Source organism: Lycorma delicatula, chromosome 6 (genome assembly GCF_047948215.1).
Source record: "Lycorma delicatula isolate Av1 chromosome 6, ASM4794821v1, whole genome shotgun sequence".
Classification (NCBI taxonomy): Eukaryota; Metazoa; Arthropoda; class Insecta; order Hemiptera; family Fulgoridae; genus Lycorma; species Lycorma delicatula.
Genome location: NC_134460.1, coordinates 58,504,392 through 58,526,501, shown reverse-complemented (window position 1 = coordinate 58,526,501; position 22,110 = coordinate 58,504,392). Strand labels below are relative to the sequence as shown.

The following is a 22,110-nucleotide window of genomic DNA, read 5'->3' as shown; positions in this document are numbered from 1 at the left end:
TCTTATAGTGAATGGTCCCATAGTCTGGTCCAAAGCCCTATACCTGGTTGTTCATCAGTATCGGCAAGTTATGATTGATTTTTTCTGTATCTTACAGTAAACTCCAGAGTAGGTCTCCCTGGAAGAAAATCAGTTGCTCTCCATTGAATTCCATCGGATATGAGGAATATTGAGTTGCACATCCTAAAGATGAAACTATGAGCTGAAATTTTTATTTTGCAAGTAGGACTATGTATGTGGCTTTGCAGAAGTAAATCTTCTTCCAAGTCCACAGTAAAAAATGGGTAGCAGGAGGATAGCTTGTGGCCAACCAAGATGACAGTTTGTGAAGCATTTCTCCAGATATACTCTGGGAGAATATGCACTGGTTGCATTTAACAACAAACAGATGTAATACAGTTCAGTTTTGTGAATCCTTTGTATGTACAATAACTATATCACTTAGTTCACATGGTTGCATTCAGGAAGGCCATTAGGCTATGTCACCTGTATTCATTTAATATATATTGCTATATTTTGCTACATTTCATTGTTTTAATCCTTTGGGTGATAGTTATTGTAAGGTAATATTCCTACAATTCCAGGATATTTTCGTGTGGTTATTCCTATAGTACCTGCCTGGTATTATAGAAATAATAAGCCATTTTTTTTTGTAATTTGCAGGCCTTTAAAAAAAATCACATCATTTAATCTTTATGATCCTATTTAAATTTCAAACGTACTGACCTGTGATATGAAATGAAATAGGTTAACTTTATTGTGCACTGAAAAAAATAAATTTAAAGAAATCAATTTTTTACATACACTTTCATTTCCCATTTCTGTTTATAATTTACTTATCCATTCAAGATCCACAGTATGCATTTCTTCTCCAGTTCTCATATTACTGTATTCCATTTTATTATTCTCAGTTAATGTAATATCTGTCAGGGAATCTTACCTTAATCATGTGTTTTTAAACCGTATTAGTTTTGTCTTCCCAGTTTTCTCTCAAGTTCTTAATTTACAATTTGTTCTAAGCTTTGTTTTTGTATGCTTTTGTTTAACTTTCTCTGTGGACTGTGTCGCACAACATGATGGTAGAATTTTGTCAGCAATATGAGATAAATGAGGTAGAAGGCTAATTTTGCCTATGTGCTTGTTGTCTATAACAATTGCATTGTGAAAACAAAAAATTCATAAAATAAATATGAATGCGTCGGTATGTGGACACCCAACCCAATTCTCATATCACTGTACTCTTCCATTTTCCTGTCTTTTCTATTAACGTAATATCCATTAATGAATCTTACTTTATTATTCACGTGTCTTAAACCATCTTAGTTTTGTCTTCCCAGTTTTCTCTTAGGTTTTTGATTTACCATTTGTTCTAGTCTTTGTATGCTTTAATTTAGCTTGCTTTGTGGACTGTCGCATGGCAGGACGGTCAGAAGTTTGTCAGCAATATTTAACCTACTTCCACAAGAGATAGAAAGACTAAAATTTTGCACACGTGCTTGTTTATAATAATGCATTGTGACAACAAAAAATTTCATAAAATAAAAACAAGTGCATTGGTGCATGGACACTCGACAGAAGCGAAGCTTCTTACGCAATATTATATGAATTATTAATGGTTCAAAATGACATATATGCAATATACACAAATGAGGAATATACAAAACTAATTTCAGAGGAATTATATTATTCCATTTTTCATTTTTTCCACAGAATTGAGTTGGCAGAAACATATTTAAACAAATTAAATTCTTTTATCTAATAAAATATTGTAAAATGTTAATTTTTCCACTAAATTAGTTTTGATATAAATTTTACGCATTCATTAGTAATTTAAAAAGTTTTTGTACTATGAACGTAAAAAAAAAATTTTTTTTTTAGACAACAATTTTTTTTGATATTATGAAAACTACTAAGGATACTATTCTGAAACCTGTTTTATTCAGTTTATCAGGTCAAAAACCATAAGAAACCATCAAATTTACCTCTTAATTTGTGTTCCTAGAATTTCAGTATGGTTTTATTTCACTCTTTGCCCAGAATCAAGGTGAAATCTTTCACTAGCTGTAACTTGCAGACAGAGCATTTTTGTATACCCATGTTTACATGAATGTTTTTCATTATTTTCGCTAGTTGAATGAACACAGAAAGTGCCAGTAACAGTTCATGAATCATTCTGTGTTGGTAGTAGAGGTGTGATGTATTTGTCACTTAATTTTCTGTGTATTTTGAAATTTTATATTTTTAGGTTGCTTTTTGTGATGTTATTTTTAAATTGTATTGTTTATTATGTTTATGTTTAGCTTAATCATAACAGCTGTTATGATTAATATGGTGCACTATAATTCTGGTATATTTTATTTATGTATGTTAAGAATTGTTTATTTCATCTTGTCAAAAAGTTAATTATCTCTATAAAACTGAAATGGTGATTGTCATTGATATTAATGGTAATTTTTATTTAATTTGAATTAAGTTTTTTTTTACAATCTTTTATAAACACCCTCTGCTAAGTAAATTGAAACAAAATTATGTTAATAATTAATATGTCATAATAATAACTCAAAGTTAATCCTAATATTTATATTTTTTTAATATTATTTTCTGAGTGAGTTTTATTTTATTTCTTATTTCAAATTATTCAGTAACTGTTATAATTCATTTATGATGGTAACGTTTTAATACTAATCTTAAATAACCCTTTAATTAATTTAAAAAAAAATTATGTGAAATGAAAAAAAGTTTATACACAACATGAGCATTGTGTACTCTGAAATTTAGGCCTGCTTATTATAAAATGGATTTAAGACTGAATTTGATTTCATTATTAATATTCATAGAACATGTTTACATACTTGTTGCAAAGTAGGATCTGTTATCAATTAGCATAGCTGGAGCTGATTGAAAAATAATCTTATGATGTAATAATTCAGTGGTTGCCAACTTATATTAATGGTTTATTTATTGGAGTAGTGGCAATGGAATCATGGTAAGCTGATAGCATTACTTTGTTCATAACTAATATAAAAGCCTTTGTAGCTTTTATATTAGTTGTGTTCTTTTTTTTATCTTGAGTAACATTGTTTACTTTTATCAACTGTTATGTAATTTGGTAGTTTTAGCAGAATATGAGAAAAGATAAAGGGTAAAAATTGTGTTGAAAAAACACAGGCTTTGAATTCCAAACAACAGAATTTGGTTGTGTGAAAGGGTCTATGTAGCGTGAAATTGATATGCATTGTATAATGATGGGAATGTATTGTTGAAAATCCCTAACCAGGTAGTTTTTAAATATTATGTTTTGTTGTTAACTTAAACACTTCTATAAATTTTTTTTAACTATGGAAGTATCTGTTTATTTTACTGAATGGAAAGTAATAATTTTCTGGGATTCCACAGAACAATTTGTGTATATATAAATTCCAAACTTTGTTCAAAATGGACTTTCTATAGCATATTAAAAGTGGAATTTGCACCATCTTCAGTAACTGATTGATCATTCATTGACAAGTTGCCACCACCTTACTTGGTGACCATATAGTGGTCACCATAAACCACCATATTCTCACTACAACCACACAGTTCTGAAGAAGATAAAAAAAATAGTAAAATAAAATTTTATCTGCAAAATAACTTATTTTTTAATGAAACACTTCCTTCCAAAGATCTTTTGGAGTTAATTTTCAGCCCCTTCATTACTGGAATAGTAGTGCTGTTGTTTATCTACTTCATGTCAAAAAATTAGGAAACCTCCCTTAAGTATCTGATCAGATGTTTCATTTAATTTATTGTGGTGTTTCTTTATTTAATGTGTTTGTTTCATAAATTTTTTGTGCGAATTTAATTCTACTTAAGTCTCTTAAGATCTTTATTTTTATGTGCTTCGTGTAAAATTTACATATTGTTGCCTTTGAATATTTGTCTGTTTCTATCAGGTGATTTGTAAAATTTGATACTGTGCTTTTTGCTTGTGAGATAATATACATCCAGTCTATCCTTTTTAGTGAATAATGTAATTGCTTTGGTGATATATTAATTACTACAGTAAAAAACCATGAAGTGTACTTGATTTTTGTATTTATATCCAAAATGTATATATTAAAACACATATAAAATGCATAGAAAAACCAACTACATCTAGAAAATTATTTATAACATATTCTTGTATCATAATTCTTACTCTTAGTATCATAAGACCCATATTTTATGGAATAACTTGGGATAGCCTCTTTTAATGAACTTTGTTTTGACTTCCATTATCTTTCTATGTTCTTTACTACCAAAGTTTGCTATTCACTGAAAGTTATGCAACAGTTAGATTTATATCCTTTGATGTAGAAATTAATTATATTTCAGTCCAATTGCGGCTATAGATTTCCACTGCACAGTTTTAATGTAAGTATTGAAAGTCACATATTATCAGTACTAGATTATGTCATTTAAAACAAATTAGTAGAAATGCATCGTTTCATTAACTATAAAAGGTTAATTTGTGCTAAAAGTTATATAATATTAGAAGTATAAAAATGTTTTGTACTATGAATTAAACTGATTACATAAAGTATAGAATAACATAGCTGCTTATCTTTATTTCATTATTAATTATATTGAATTACTTATAAATATCTTGATTATCCTTCCAATCTTTTCGAGATAATCTACTTTTAATAAAAAAAAATGAAAAACCTATTTTATATTTACTAGATTTGTTTCCCTTAGCTAATATATTTTTTTATTCTCTTTGTTTCAGTTGGACTTTTTAAAATTATTCATCTTTTTTATATTATTAAGTACAATTAAAAAAGAATTTCTAGCAATTTCAGTACCTGAGGATGAAAATTAAAATTAATATTTTTTTGATAAAGTGAAAAGTTTCATAGTGCCTTTTACATCAGGATCATGTGCATTTTTATTTTAGCAATTACAAAGATATGTGGTAATTTTTTAAAAGTTATGGAGAAATATTTTGTATATTTTTATGCATGAAACTGTAAGTTTGTGTGAAGTGAAAAGTATGAATTAAAAAAGTATGAGTGAATCAGTAATAGAAACCGTATCAGTTGAACAAAACATATCAGTTGAAGAAAATGTTAAACAGAATGATAAAAAAAGTAATACGTTATGTTCAGAGGTTTCTACACAATCAGCAGTAACCCCTGTTCAGTGCCCACCTAACATTCCACCCAATGTAATGGGACATGACATAAATATTAGTGTCACTGGTGATGTAACTGGAACTGGTAAACGGGTTTTAAAACCGAGGTTGGGTGTTAAAGTTCCATATCGCAATCTTACCAGTCAAATTGTTACACAAGATGAAATTGCTCAAGAGATTTTAGAACGTTCACTAAAGAAGTATACGTACCAGAATTTTGAAAGTAGTGATTTGTTTTTTACAATGAAGTTAACAAATAATTTTCCAAGTCGAATTCCTTCACCATCTACAGCAACTGCTACTGCAACAGTAGCATCGGCTGCTGTGAGTCAGTCTATTAAAGCTGAATCTTCACAGAATGAGAGTTCTCCCATAATGGATAATAAAGAGTTATTAGCAATATTAGACGGTAGTCCAGATACAAGCTGGGAGGCAACTAGTGTAGGAAAGAAAAATGTGAGGCAAGAAACAAAGCATACTAATTTATCATCTCCATATAAATTCATAAAAATGTATCCAGAACTTGAAAAAGAATTAGCTTTGAAACAGCTTGAAGAGTTTACAAAACCAAGGAAGAAAAAAGAACAAACAGATACCGATGAAAAACAAATGGGAAAAAACAAATTCATGCAAAAGCGGGTAAAAAGAATTAAAGGATCTGAAAATAATAATAATAATGGGGATAAAAAGCCAGATAATAATATTAAAATGGTTACCAAAGGAAAACCTGGAAGAAAACATAAAAATAATGACCAAGAGCAAGGTATTCCTAAAAGGAAGAGAGTTCTAAAAAGTACAAATGGTGAAATTATTCCACCGACTGTAGCTGATGTTAGTCAGATTACCGAAGTGCCGACTGTTGAAGATGGCCCACTACCTTCAGTTCCTCCTGTTAAAGATAACAGATATATTAAAAAATATGTCAACAAAAGACTTTTATCAAGATCAGATGAAGATCCTGATCCCACAGAAAATGTTAGTACAGTGAATGGTTCATTACCAAGTGATTATTTAGTAGATAATCATACACTTGTTAGAAATACTGAAAATTTGAGTCCAAAGATTAAAAAGACTGCCCAAAAAAAAGGTGATATAGTTATTAATAATATCAGTAAGCAAAAAGTAAATGATGTACAGGAAGATAGTCAGAGTAGTGGAGCATCATCATCTGGTAAGAGAAAACAAAATCGTGTTATGAGAGAAATAGATAAGTTACTTGGTGATGAAGGTGCCATAAATATGTTGTATTCAGTCGAACAAAAACGAACACCAGGCAGTACTCCTAACAGAAGAGGAATACTGCCTTCAGCCCGTAGAAAGAAAAAAGATCTACTTTTAAAAACACGATTAGTAAAAAATGCAGTTCTTAGATTAAGTAATTCACCACCACAGTCTTTAGGGAAGACTGCATTAAGAGTCAGGAGAAATTCAAATCCTTCAGCGACTCCTGCAACAACAAATCCACCAAAACTAGAAACACCTCAGCGTAAGATGTCTGTTGAATCAAGAGATTCGTTACAATCTTCTTCGTTTAATTCACCTGTTCATTCACCATCTTTTGCATATCCAACAAAACTTTCTGTACCTGCTGAAGCATCTCGTATAATTAGAAGACATTCATCAAGTAGTTCTTATTCAAGTCGAAGTAATAGTCCACGTAGGCCCAGTATTGATGCTGATCGTTCCCCAGTTCTACCTCAGTGTATTCCTTCTAGTCCAGAGAAGATTTGTACTATAGATTCAGATAGTGGAATTGTAAACTCTGTAAAGAAAAGTACTTCTAATCTGAAAAAGTTGGATGAAACTGGTGTTAATAAAGCTAGACAGATATTAAATGTAAATGATTCTAAAACTATTGCCAATGAAACATCTGATAGATCAGAGCGTTTAGTAGACATAAGGCATAAGGATATGAAAGTAGAAAATCAAGGAATTAATAAAATTATAGAAAATGAAGATGATAATACATTAGTATTCAAAAAAGATATACATGATTTAGTAAAGAATAGATTAAGTGCAGAATTTTCAAGGACAATAAAAAAAAACTTAATTGCAGCTAAGTTAGGTAAACCTAAAAGAAATACTGTTTCAGATACTGTTTCTGAAATTCAGCGTAATATTTTGAGAGCACTCTCCAAACAAGATGGTTGTGATTCTATTGTTACAGCATCTTCTAGCTCTTGTCATACAGAACCAAGTACTTCCACATTGAGAAATGAAACATCTAATTCAGCACTATCTTTAAACTCTAATGTTGCCAGTAAGTACTTAATTTGGTCTATATTGACATTATTTTTATAAATTTACCTAATTTATTTTTTAATTAATATCTTGAAGTGAGTGTTTATTTAATTTGTTGAATGCCACCTCATAGCATGTACAGAGCCTCTAATGTAGCTCTGTAGCATAAATGGAAACACACTTGTTTCCTCTGTTCACATGGGGTCATCCATCTAGCTTGTTTATTTCACTACATACTACTTTTACCTGTGTGCTAATTAAATTTTAAATTTCTTTTTTTAAAGATTTTTTAATTTATTTGGTCCAGCTATCTGACATAAATGTAAGTAATAAAAGTGTGTTTATTTAATTTTTAATTTTTACCATAAAATGGCAGCAAAAATTAACAAACATGATTTACTTTAATTGTCATTTTTAAACAAATTAAATTTACTGTACTGATAAAAAAAAATAAATTAACTTCAGTTTCTCATGATAGTAAATTGTAGTAGTTAAAAAATACTCTTAAGAGTTAATTTTAAGATTTTCTTGTAATTTATTTAATTCCATGCATTTTATAATTATTGATTTGTCAACACTTATTTGCTTATTTTTCTTTATCTCTAAGAAAAAGTGTAGTCCAGGAATATTGGTTTGGAAAATCTGCATCAGATAATCTTTGCCGCAGATTAATTTTTCCAGTCATGGCTGAAGAAAATGCTCAAGGAATTTATTAGGTAATAGTCATTTTCTAATTAAACTCTGGCTTCACTTCTTCAGTAACCACATCCTAGTCTAGAACAGTCTCATTCTCTTTTTTCAAATGATACTATTTGATCTTCCTTCCATCCACTATCACAACTTGAAAAGAATCAATTTTGGAATTGCTGATATGATACTACTGATACTAACATGTTTCTTTTTTGAGCAAGTAATGGGTTCTTTGAAATAGTTATAAATATAACCTATATGAATAGTATAATATTTAAATTTGTGTGCATAGCCCTATAATCATGAATGAAATCTTGTGGAAAAATATTAACTGTTTTCAGTTGCTTTTCAAAATTTGATATATTACAGAATGATAGCTATTGAAAAGCTAAAATGATACCATTCATTATGCATTTTACATGAAAGTAATTTCTTAATGATAACATCCTGTTGTTAGAAACCACTGATGAGTATGCTTTTTTGCAGTCTGAATGGAAATTCATTGTAACTTAGTGCAACATCATATACAGATTTGAGTATTTTCCTCAGAATCTTAGATATAATTATTTCTGTAAAGAACGTGGAAGAACACTCAATTTTTAAAAATTGCTACATAAAAATAATCTCAAACCAAATGATTTAATGGTGATATCACAGACCAAATCGTGTAGTCATTTCAGGACATGATATGGCTTCCAAAATGATTTTAAAATAATAACAGTGTTCTTGTATTGTATTCTTTAACTCTGTTAGTTGAAATGAAGTGATGTTGTTCAGTGGGTCTTTTCTGAGAAATGTTTGAATCCTGTCTTGCTATACTATTCTGATTACCTTTACATTTTGCAGTGAATAATCCTTTGATTGCTTTGACAGTTTCTGACGTTTAAATATTTTTTATTGAGCTTGAATTCCTCTTTCTCAACATAATTCCTTTTGCTTCAAAATGTGTAACCCTTATTGAACAGCATAAACTGATAAAATCTGAGCCAAAATTGAAAATAATGATAGAATTCTTTTTGTGCAGTTTCATAACAGTTTTATTGTGTAGTTTTTATAAATTTCTTTTATTGCAAACCCAAGATGCACTGCTGACAACTAAATCAATTTCAACTAAAGCTTCATTGTAACTAATTAATTGTTGCTGACTGGAAACAAAATAAACTTATCAACTTAAACTATGGCCTTGCAATAAATGTTTCAAAATTTATAAATTGGATTCAGCTGCATTCAAAATGTATTTTGACTCTCATATTACAATTATATAATATATTGTTGCATACCAGTACAATGTGGCATTCTTTTGTTTATGAGCTGCCATTTTGTTTGTTATCAACGTGGAAAGCTAGACTGCTGAGCATCATGCTTTCACTGTTGAAATGGTTCTCTGGTTGCTACATAGCATATACTCTGGCAACATTTTAACTTGGAACATCAAGGAATGTATCACATGATTACACCATTACAAAGTGAGTAAGTTCCTCTAAATTAATAACATCTGATTGTAATTTTAACTAAGAAGGAGTGAAAGGACTGTGCGGACACTAGGCATAATTAAAAATATTTGTGCTGCAATCTTGTGTAGCCAAAAAAAGACTGCCCCGCAACACTAAACTTTGCAAGTATCAAGTAGTCATTTGTTCAAGTAGGATCTCCATTTTCACCTTTACATATTACAAACGGTGCAAGAAATTGAGAAGCCTCAAGATTCTGTTACTCGCAAAGAGTTTTGTATAATTTTGTGTGACATACAAAATAATTCGCAAAAGTTATTATGTACTTTCCTTATCTTAGATGAACTACATTTCAAATATATGGTTCTTTAAATAAGCAAAATTTGTATTATTGGAGTGATGTAACACATCAACCCATTAACAGTCTCCATGTTACTGTGTAGTGTGGAGTAACTTCTTCAGAATTATCATGTTATTTTTAACAGTGATGGTGGTACGGCTGTAACCAGTGAATATTACCTAAGGATGCTACAAGCCTTTTTTCCATTGCTTATTATGGTTGCTGAACATTTATTGTTCTAACAAGATGGGGCGATTGTGCACCCAATGGTCAAAATATACTTGGATTTTTTGTGATGGGCCTTTTCTCAGAGATTGATTTTTTGTCTTTGTGACATTTCTCAGCCGATCCAGTGCTCCAGTCAAACATTTGATGATTTTTTCTGAGGGGAATACTGCAAGGAAAAACTCTTCTAACCAATTTGGAATTGAAGCACTAATCAGGGTTGCCTTCACCAATAATCATAGTGATATGTTAAGATAAATAATGAACAGCTTTCAGTGCCACTTAGAAAAATATGTGGTACAAGGGGCTGTCATTTAACAGGGGTTGCATTCAAATATTGACTGATAAATGACATACTTGTATTTGACATAGAAAGTAATTAATAACCTGACCATTTTTTTAAGTGTTTGAAAAATGGAAACATTTTATGATGTTCCTGCTTTTTAGAATTTTCTTTCAGTCTGGAAGGTTATGAAAAGTTTTCTTAAAAAAAAAAAAAAAAAATTAAATTAAATTTCTTAAGTTAACCGGCATCAACAAAATTACTTTGCATCATTGACATGCAAGTCAATTTAATCTTTCATGGTAAGTCATTTTTAATTAAGAGTCCTTCAGGTTAGACCTGACTCTCATTTAAATTTTTATTTAATTTTTTTTAATCTATTGAGTGTCGTTAGACAAAATCTAAACTTCTTCTGTTTTGTACATTTGTTCATCTTTCTTTTCAGATGTGTTGTTCTCTTTCTAGTTTTTATAATTAGTTATTAAATTTTTTATAAAAATATTATGTATATTATTTCACTCATTTATCGCAGCATTTCTAATAATTGCCAAAATGAGTAATGTAAATTGGGTCTATTTAATCCAAGTTACATTTTTATTCATTACTTTATTTGTACGTTAATTTATCATTAGTCTTTTGTAGATATGTATACAATAACATACAGATCGATAAGAGGAACAATAGTCAAACTCTGTCTAGTTAATCACTCATTATGTATATGTCAATAGTAATTCAGGAATTGGTTTGATAAAAGTTTTGTTTATAAAATTCATTTGTTATTCCTTCACTGAATCCTAATGTTTGCTATAAAACTCTAGTATCAGTTTAAAAAAAGAAATACTTACTACTCTTAGTAATAAGGAAATACATAGTATTTTTTTTTCAGGTTACTCTAATTTGTTAAAAAATATTAATATTGATCGTCAAAAGAAACGTGATGGTGAAGAAAAACAAAGATCGAGTGTTCGGCAAAATGCTGGTGCATATTCATATAAAGAGATAAGTTTGCGACGTTATGATCATTTAGTACAAATTATATTAACACCAGTCTCAACTAAAATGAAAAATGCTTTTAATTTGCAGGTAAAGATTATTCATAAAAAAATAAATAAATAAATAGTTTATGCTGAATTAGAAATTTGAATACTCGTATAACTTTTGTAAAGCTTCTTTGTAGCTGACTTCATTTAAAAAAAAGATTAAAATTGACTAGGACAGGTTATAGTTTATGCATTTTTTAAAAGTTTGTTTTAATTTTCTTTTTATAATTTATTTGTTTGCTTTTAACTTCTTAAATATATCAGTTATGAAGGTGAAACAGCATAGGAATTCTGTTTCTGTATTATACATTAAGTCAAGATTGTATTATAATGGGGGTTTAAGTGCTATTGTGGGAAATACATTTACAAAAAATGTTTTTATGATTAAGATTACAAATTGTTCTGAATGGTACAAATACTGTATAACATTTGGTTACAAAATTGTCAGCTGTATTTATTATTGCTATAAGATATTTTAATTTTAATTTTCCCAATAAGAACATTTACAAATTAGTATAATTTACCTAATGAATTTTTAGGCCCACAATTAAGAGCTTGTAAGTACGTATTGATCATTTTTTTGGAAATCAAAGTATTCTTTAGCAATTACTTGTTTCTGGGTATGTGTTACATCAGCAGTCTATATGTTGTGGTTGGTTATGATTATTACTTTGTGGGTATCATAAATACTGCTGCATAACTTATAACTCAATCAGATTTTTTTCAAATTAGAAAAAAAAAATTGATTGTAAGAACATTTTGATTGTTTTGCCATTTTTGAATTGTAAAAGTCAAAATTTTTCTTAAGTTATTTTTGAATAAATGTATTGAAATTTCTCATTTAATTTCTATAAGGTTTTCTAAGACATTGATGTGTATGAATATTTTATATTGTAAGAGTAAGTCAGTGATATTAACCATTCAGAAAAACTAAAATTTGCCTTAAATTAAGGGAATGCAATATTTACAACCTAACTCAGATTATAATTTGAATCACCTCAGGGAAAGTTATTCAGTAGTGATTATTTCAGTTCATAAATAGAATATAATTAGTTCCCTAAATTGGAATATTTCCTACTTTTAGAGTTATACTAATTATAAATGTCTTTACTTACATCAACCTATTGTAAATCAATTTCCCTAAATCTTTTTTCTTCTACATAAATTACTTTTAAATTGTTCCGTGTTGTGCAACCATATTTTTCATTTTACTTTATGTTTATTAATGTGATTAAAAAAAGTGGTGCTAAACTGAAATAGAACAAAGCCCATAATGAATTAATTGGTAATGGTAAAACAGGGTACGATCCAGTCAGGTTTGCTATTAAATGTAGTAAGTGGTTAATGATATTTATTAGAGGTGCTAATGTAATACAATTGGATGAACTACAGTTCCATAACCATCCAATGTATGATTTAAAAAACATACCATAATGTATGAACATACGAGGTGCGACAATAAAGTAATGAGACTGATTTTTCTTTGCAAGATGTGGCAACGCTGCAGCTTGCGTAGGCACACCATCTTTGACCTTGGTCTATAAGCTACTTCTAGTCCAAGCGGCACATTGATGCAACTGCTCAGTTGTGAATTGTGCTGTAATAAGTGAACACGTGTCACAGAAATGAAGGTGATGAAGGTTGGTTTTTTCAATACGATCCAGAGACAAAACCCCAAAGTTCGCGATGGTGCTCAAAGGGATCACCCAGACCAAAAAAAGCTCACATGTCAAAGTCAAAAGTGAAATGCATGCTTGTGTGCTTCTTCGATTCCAAGAGAATTGTTCATAAAGAGTGGGTGCCTCCTGGACAAGCAGTTAACCGATATTTCTACAAAGAAATTTTAGAAAGACTTCGTAAACAAGTTCTTCATGTCCGTGCCAACATTGCTGAGAATTGGATTCTGCATCACGATAATGCACCATCCCATACTGCTCTGTCAGTACAGCAATTTTTAACCTCAAAACAAATTTCAGTACTACCACAGTCACCTTATTCACCATATATCGCTCCGTGCGACTTTTTTCTACTTCCAAGAGTCAAAATGGCGATCAAGGGACACCATTTTCAAACAACACAAGATGTCCAAAAAGCTGTGACGAGGGTCTTGGAGGATATTACAGAAGATGAGCTCCAGAAATGTTACCATCAATGGCAGAAGCACTGGAATAAGTGTGTGCAATCAGAGGGGAACTACTTTGAAGGAGACAACACTAAACATGACTAAAACGGTAAGCAACATTTTTTCACATCAGCCTCATTACTTTATTGTCACCTCGTAGTCCATATTCACATATTGATCTTAGAGTTCATACTTATTAAATTCCTTCATACTCCTTGTTCAGTGGCTTTCTATACCTTTTACTTACTTTCTTTGCTTATAAACATGGAATTATATGCAAAAAAAAATTACTTTAAAAGGTGCAAACATTATGTGACAAATGTGGTATTTAATTTTTACAAGATAAAAGAAAATGTTTTTGTAAAGCATCCATTTTATGACTGCTCATTATATCGTCCTTGTTAATTATTTTGAAATAGGTGGTTGATAGATTGGTCAAAAAAAGAAAAGAGCTATTTAACACAATCATCTATTTATCTGTCCTGTCTTTATTATTCAATATATTTTTATCAATTTTTTAGCCAAAACTGACCCTCTTCTAACTGAATTGACCATTAAATACTGCCTTAATGATTAAATTGTACTTTATACTGCATTTCATTATTTTTAACATGAAAGTAGTTCATCCAATCAAGATTTTTTTAAAGTATTTTGTTTTCTTATATTGCCTAACTTGGGTGAACATTAATATCTCAAAATTTTAGTCAAAAATGTCTGTTCCTCAGTGCTTTTGTATTGTATAGTGTGTAGTAATTTTTTCTTTATTTTGTATTTTTTTTATAATAACTTTAATTGAATAAATTAGCTAGATAGTTAGGAAAGTTACTAAGCTTTAATATGATTGGTGAAAAGGAAATAACAGTCTCTTTTAAAAAAATCCAAGGAGGCTGATTTTGAAGTAAAGAAGCCAGCCAAAGAGGCTGATTTTGGAGTACACAATTTTGAAATAAAAAAAAAAATTTTTGATTTAAACTAAAAGAAATGAACCATGTTCTTAAAAATTTATATAAAAACAAATTTTAAATCAATCCAATTTGAAAAATAACTGTATCATAAAAATGCAGTGAAACAAAATAAATATAATAATAATTATTATTATTATTTAAATTTAAAAAGCTTTCCTGTGGTTAATTTTTTGCTGGCTTTTTTAATTTTAAATTAATTTATGATTTTCCCATTTTTTGATTCTCATAATCTTTGTTTTATATAGAAAGATATACATTGTTGCCAGAAAGTTTAGGAACATGCCTAGATTTTGTTGAATCCAATTTCGTCTAAAAACTAAATGCATTTTCAGTCAGTGTTTTTACATGATGTTGTTCAGCACTTAATTACAGGTTTTCAGTAAAAATTTCACCGCTCTAGCTCAAATACTTTTGGAGATTGGTTATTTTTTCATTTTTCATTCAAAACCCTACGAAAATCTTTTTTTTCTCGAAGATGGCTAGTCCTACAGCTATAAAATTTTTACTGCAGCTTTATTATGGCATAAGGATCAAAATGATGATAATAATAATACAATCAGGGACCAAAAATTCCTACTGTTTGGTTGCCGCTCAAATTCTTCTCTTTTTTTTAAATTTTGTGGCAAAATTGAGCATTTTCATTCTGCATAACTTCCGACTGGCAACACTATGACCTGTTCTGACTACATAGTTTTTTCTCCATGTCTTGTTTGTGAGAGATCGTTTGTGCATGCATTCTCTACCTTGTGTCAGTTGGTGTTATAACCTCGCTACACTTTTTACCATTTTGTGAAAGTAAATGCTGCAGAAATGGAGCAATCATCTGTGTCTAAAGATATTAAGTGGCAAATTATCAGCATGCACAGGTGCAGTAACATACTGATCAATAACATCTAAACTTAATGTGTCTAAAACGTGTGTTGAGGACACAGTGAGATGTTTTAAGGAAGCTGGCACCATAATTGAAACTCTGTGAAGTGACAGACCACACAAAATCTCACCTTGTCAGGATCGTAAGTTTTTAATTTTGAGTTGTAAAAATCAAAATGCAAGTTGTGATTTATTGTCTGTTATAAAGGAAGATAACAAAGACCTCAATATTTGTGTGTCTACTGTGTCTTCAAGGCTTCGGGAAATAGATATGCACTCTGCATAGAAATTTGTTAAATTTCTAAATAAATAATTATTAAAAATAATTATTTAAATAATATGATTAAAAAATGATGTAAAATTTGGTGTATGGCGTGTGGCAGTGGCTGTAGCTGCAGTGTAGTAGGTAAGGAATATAATTTAAAGATATATTTTCTGTTGTCAGTGTTAATTACTCTGAATTATAGCAACCTATCTCTTAAGAGCTGTCTATGAAATTAAATAATTATGAAATGCAAAGAAAGCAATGCTGAACAGATATTGAGATGAAATTGTTCAGAAAAAATATTCAAAAACTTTATAGAAATAATAATAATTAAAAATATAAAATTGGATGTGCATTTTGATTAAAGTTCCTGTACACACAAGTGAATAGTTTTAGTTATTATTAAAGTGTTCATTTATGTAAAATAAAATAATTTATGAAAAATCATATTATACAAAAGCCTAAAGCTGTCCTAATGTCCTTGTTTCCTGAGTTTTAGTTATTATGATCTCACCAGTAAAATGGTGGGATGCAAGAATATAATAAGATTGCATTGTAAAAGAAATTAGAAGAAAATTACTGTTATATACTGATGATAATTTTACAATCAATTTAATCAATTTTTTTTTTTACAAAATTATATATGGTAAACAAATGACTTTCAGTATAATTAATACCTAATGAGGTTTCAACATTTAATCAAGTATGATTTACTGCTTATCACCTGCATTACATTTTTTTTAATGTTAGGCAATGCTCTTTGCCAGTAGGAAAATATAACTTTTGTGCTAGTATTGATATGAATTAAGAGAAAGTGTTGGGCAAGTTATTCATAATGGATGTTACTGAATGTTATCTTCAAAAGGATACCTCACATTATCAACAGATAGTCATATTTAAAGTTAATTTAAAATAGTGAAATTAAAAAAAGTAACATTTTCAGAACCAGAATTACTATTCTTACAGTTGTATAATTACTTAGTAAATAAAACTGTAATTTTTATTTAATCACTTTTAATTAATTTTTTTTTAAGATTCTGCGAACCTTAAAACTTGATTTTTCCTTAAAAAATGCAGCAGTTAAATTTCAATGGTTTCATTTATATGACAATCAGTTATTTTTTATTGTGTGTTTTTTAATGTTGCTTTTTGCTTCATTTATAAAATGAAGAAATGTCAATTAAAAGAAAAGTATTTGAAATAGTCACTTTATGTCAATTATACATGAAAATCATGAGCAGCTAACTACTGCAAAGCTATGGATTATATGTTCCTATCAAATTTTATTCTTTTTATTGCCACTGTTTTCTTCTGTATTAAGGAACACATGTTAAAAATCTTAACTTACTTTTGGGTTTGCTCTAATGTTTTTTAATCTATATCTTGCACTAAAACCTAATTAACTTATGTAGATAAAACTAAGAAGATGAGTCCATTTATGGCACAATATATTGTGCTTCATCATGTTGGATGGGGTGATATTTATTGTTTTTTTTTTTTTTTTTAAGCTATTAAGATATACAAATGATATTGTATTCTGTACTTCATGAACAGTTTTCATCACAATGTTATTATTGTCTTTTTATAGGTATTTAAAGAGATGACTAGTGCGTTGAATTGTCTGCGAAAAGATGATACGTGTAGAGTAGTACTGTTCACTTCAACTGGTAGTGCATTCTGTCATGGCATTGATCTTCCTTCATTAATTCATCCTACCCCAGAAAAAAGAAAAACTGCTGCTGTAGAACTTTTGCTTGCTATGAAGTAAGTTCTAATTTTAAATTTCACTAAGGATAGAAAAGCTCTAAAATTGTATCTCTTTTAATCCTACATCATGTAGATATCAAAAGTATTTAATTAATTTTCCATAAAATCTCTCTAAAATGTGTGTGCAGTACTGTGGTTTTTTTTTCTTTTCTATCCCCTTTTTTGGTTTGTGTATATTTTTTATGATATCTTGACTGATTTTTGATTTTAATGGTATTGAGTATTAATGTAGATATACTGGTTTTTATTGTCTACCGTTTTCTTAACTTTTCATGGCAATTCCATGTAAAAGTAAAATACCATCTACCACTCACACATTCTCTCATTCATCACAGTATCTCCTGAACCCATGGTCCCAAAAAATTGAAATTTTACGTAATGTTCCTTTCAGATCATAGGCCTCCACTAAGAAATCTCAAAAGGAGATGTATAGAGGTTGAACTTACTGATCTTCTGATGTTAATTCTTCAATTTCTTGAACAACCAAAAGCACAGGTTTGTCAATTTTTAAAAATTTCCTATTATTTTAAAGGTAAAATTTTTAATGTTGAACTATATGGTGTTAAATCTAGTAACTATAGCCTTTGATCGAGCAACTATATTTTTTTCTTTAACTGGTCAGGCATTTTCAGAACTTTCTCACAGCAATAAAGAATTCACACATAATTATGTTTTTAATTTTGGTGTGTCATAATATCAAAATAACTACAAAACATGAAAAAAGATAATGAATATTGTGATGCTTATTTTATTTGTTTCACTTGTAGTTTTAATTCTTAATACCCAATTATTGGTTGATTGCTTTTAAAAATTGTTGACTGGCACTGTTAAAAGGTTTTGTATAATTTATATAAAAACATTCATTGTGTAGACATGATTAGTAATATTGCTTACTGCAAATAAAAAATTATGTAGATTAGTTTGAAAAAAAACATTAATATTAGACTATTTTAAAATGTATGTTTATGAGTTAAATATGTTTAAATAATAAAAATATTTTTTAAATGCATGCTGTGAAGCTAAACTAGCATGTACTACACAATTTACAATCTAACTTAATTAATACTATAAGTGGATCATATACCATCTTTTTCACAAAGAAATCAGATCAAGGAAAATAATAAAAACTGTTGCATTATGTATAAAGTATAGCCAATATTGTATGAAACTATCCTATGAACTAATAATGTGATCTTTGTGATTAAAGTTAAATACTACAATGTAATATAGCAAATCTGATTAGTTGACGTGGCTAGAACATCTCAAAATTGATAGTTGTTGGTTCAAGGATTAGGCACAATAGAAGTGAATATTCTACGCAGGACATTTTCCATCTGACTAGAAGTAAAATTATTTTCTTTGAAAATTATTGAGAGCCCATCATGAAATGATGTGAAGACAGAAAATTTCCCTGTACTATGTTAAAAAACATAATGTGATAAGCTTAAGAAAACGATGGGAAAATTAATTTTTTTTTTGTTTGATGATATCGTCACATAAGCTTGAAGCTTGTGTATGAGATATGGAAATTTTTAGCATTGGAAAAATGCCATGCCTGACCAGGATTCAAACCCAGGACCTCTGGGTGAAAGACTGCAATACTACCACTATACTACAGAGATTAGCAACTTTGAAATATTTAGGACAATTTATAAACAAAGAAGGAATTTAAATGATAACTTTATGTTTTATCTGGATTCTAGGAAAATCTGAAAGAAAAAGAATTATTATGACCATTCTAACACTAAAAATTGCTCAACCAAAGAAATACTAATTTTCTATTGCAAATTACAGCCATTGAACTATTTTATTATTAAACTGCAATATACATTTTTCAACATCTTTCAGGAAAAAACTTACAACTAATAGATTATAAAAGTAAAGAATAGAAATATATACAAATGAAACTGAAGTTTAAGAAACTAAAGTATAAACTTAGGAACGAATAGATGGGATGGATACATAGATAGGACTAAAAGATAATAACGTGAAAATAAAAGTTGGAACAAACCATAACTTCAGTTCTAGAAGTTAGATGCAACAAGTATATTCAATATAAAATCAGTATGCAAATTTTAAAAAAGAAGTCTTGATTTAGTTGAAAGGTAACTGTTGGTAGATAACCTTGGATAACTAATAAGTATTAGAATTGAAGGATACAGAAGTACAAAAACCCAAATGATGACAAAGGCAATAAACAGTATCAACTTACAATAAATTTAATTAATAGAAAGAAGGAGAAAACAAAACTGGCTGAAAGTAAGACTCACTCTGTGATGTTTTCAAATACAGTATTGAGAGAGAAGAGGGTTTTGTGGAAGCGAAACCATAATAATATAATCAGAAGTCCAAATGAGAGACGGCTATTATTTGATAAAGGGCTAAATAGGGAAAAGAACCCCATAAAGAATGGGGATTTATGGATGAGATTGTGAAATGCTTTGTGGCAATGAGTTTTCTGTTCCGTTCTGTGTGTTTATAACGTGTCTGGGACCAGCTGAGCCACAACGGTCGGTGATCAACAACAATAAGAACAATAACAAGAATTAGTATGTGTACTGTCCATTAAAAAAAATGTGTAAAAAACAGTGCAAAAATAGTGTCACATCAGTTAACATCATCCAATTTATTAGAAACATTTATTATTATTTGAATTTGATAAAGCCGTAAAGGATTTAATTAAGAATCAAGAAGTAGCTTGATATTAATTAATGTAATAAAACAATTATTAAATATATATCTAATAATACTATAATACATAAATTTAACATCATGCTTCCATACCATTGACTAAACTAATTAATTTTTTTTGTATAGGAAGAGGAGTTACATTTTCTACTAAGTAAAGTGCATCAGACTGTTTAAATGACATCAAATAAATAGAAACTATCTTTCTGTCATTATGTTAGATTGATTATTTTACCTACACATATACATTTACTAACAGAGTTTTGTAATTTTGTTTTGTTAATTATTTCTATTTTATAATTATTATATCTGTTTAATAATAATATTTTCTTGTTTTATAGAAATTTCATAAAAAGCCTGGCAACATTCAACAAACCACTAATAGCTGGTGTTCATGGAGCTGCCGTGGGGTTGGGTGTTACTATGTTACCATTTTTTGACATGGTGTTTGCAAGCGATAAAGCTACATTCCATACACCGTATGCACGACTTGGTCAAATACCAGAAGGTGCTGCTACATTAACTCTTCCACAAATGTTGGGAAATGCTGTGGTAAGTGAACATTGATTGTTTTTGTATCATATACAACATATTCATCCAGAAAATGAAATGGCCAGAAGCCTTTAAAAATTATTCAATTTCAATAAACCTCTTGTAATAACTTGATGGACTGCCTGATTATATGCTTGGTCGTGCCTTCTTGTTGAATCAAAGCATTATTAATTCATCCTCTGTTAGCTCTCCCATAAACTGGTGAATGATTTCACAATAACGAGCTGAATTTATTTTTTTGTAAAGAATATTGGGCAAACTATCTTCTGTATATGCAATTTGTACCCCAATGTTCTAGTTTTGAAGAGGAATTTATATGGGTTTTAATCATTTGGGTTGTTGGTAGACCATAAATATGAGTCCTGTGCATGCATACATCCTGATAAATGAAACCGTGCTTTATCAGTATAAAAAGTCCAAAATATCATCAGATTTATCTGGTAGAAATTGTTGAAACCATTCACAGTATTAAATTAGTTTTCCACAGTCTGTGGCCAATGACTTTTGAACCACTTTAACTTTATGTAGGATGAGACTGAACTTCTTACAAACTGCTTTATGTGCTGTTGTAACACCGATATTTTTCGGTTGGACTGACTATTGCTTGAATGTGTTGGGACATGTTGCATAGCAGCTAATGTGTCTTGCTGTTTTTCTTCAAGTGTTGTTTATCTACCTAGAATTAGGCTCATAGTCTTTTACCTAAACATCCTTCTAAATTTCTCAATTAGTGTTCTTACACCATGTCAATTAGGAACCAGTTTACCTAGAAATCTTAATGGAAAACTGGTCTTTCACTGTCTGGGTTCTAATCATGCTCATGGAGACATATACAACAAGAAATATTCAGTAGAATACTGAATATTTCTTGAACACCATTCTGAGTGCACACAAAAGGACACAGTCTCATTGTTCAAAGCTGACAAATACATAATGAATTCCAAAAAATTAAAGAACTGCAAAGAATATTGGGCCAACTACTCTTCTGGATATTACAATTCCTCCAATCCTTTGGTCGTAAAGAGGAATTTCATGTATGTTATGTGGGTTGTCGACAGACCATAAATTTAAGTCCTATGTTTGCATAAACCCTGATAAATAGAACTGTGCTTTATCAGTATTGAAAACTATTGTCTCATTCTTGTCTCAAGGTCACCAACCTCACTGGTTTGCACTCCCTCAACATTAATCACGATTATATAGGTGTTCAGTTACTTTTCAGATCCACTGTATATATACATTCATATGTATGTGCATATGTGAAATCCATGTTACCCATGTTAAAAAAATTACAAAATTATTCTTTTTGCAAATAATTATAAGCCCTCTTTGGATTAATCATCCTTACCCTCAGCACTTCCCTTTCCATTACTTAAGTTAATTTGGGGATTATATTTCATATCTAAGCCAAAGTGATATAATGATGACAGGTATCTTCCTGATTAAGCCGCAGGCCTTC

At 29.5% G+C, this 22,110-nt stretch overlaps 1 protein-coding gene across 2 annotated transcripts in view; it reads left to right on the top strand.

Annotated features, from left to right (window-relative positions):
- Positions 1–22,110, top strand: part of LOC142327096 (uncharacterized) — a 58,515-nt gene that overhangs the window by 5,065 nt on the left and 31,340 nt on the right. For both annotated transcript variants that reach the window (XM_075369946.1, XM_075369945.1), the window contains exons 2-5: positions 4,748–7,412; positions 11,269–11,465; positions 17,233–17,408; positions 20,441–20,651. In XM_075369946.1, coding sequence (XP_075226061.1) covers positions 5,027–7,412; positions 11,269–11,465; positions 17,233–17,408; positions 20,441–20,651 — 2,970 coding nt within the window. In that variant the 5' untranslated portion in view covers positions 4,748–5,026. The remainder of the gene's footprint in view (positions 1–4,747; positions 7,413–11,268; positions 11,466–17,232; positions 17,409–20,440; positions 20,652–22,110) is intronic.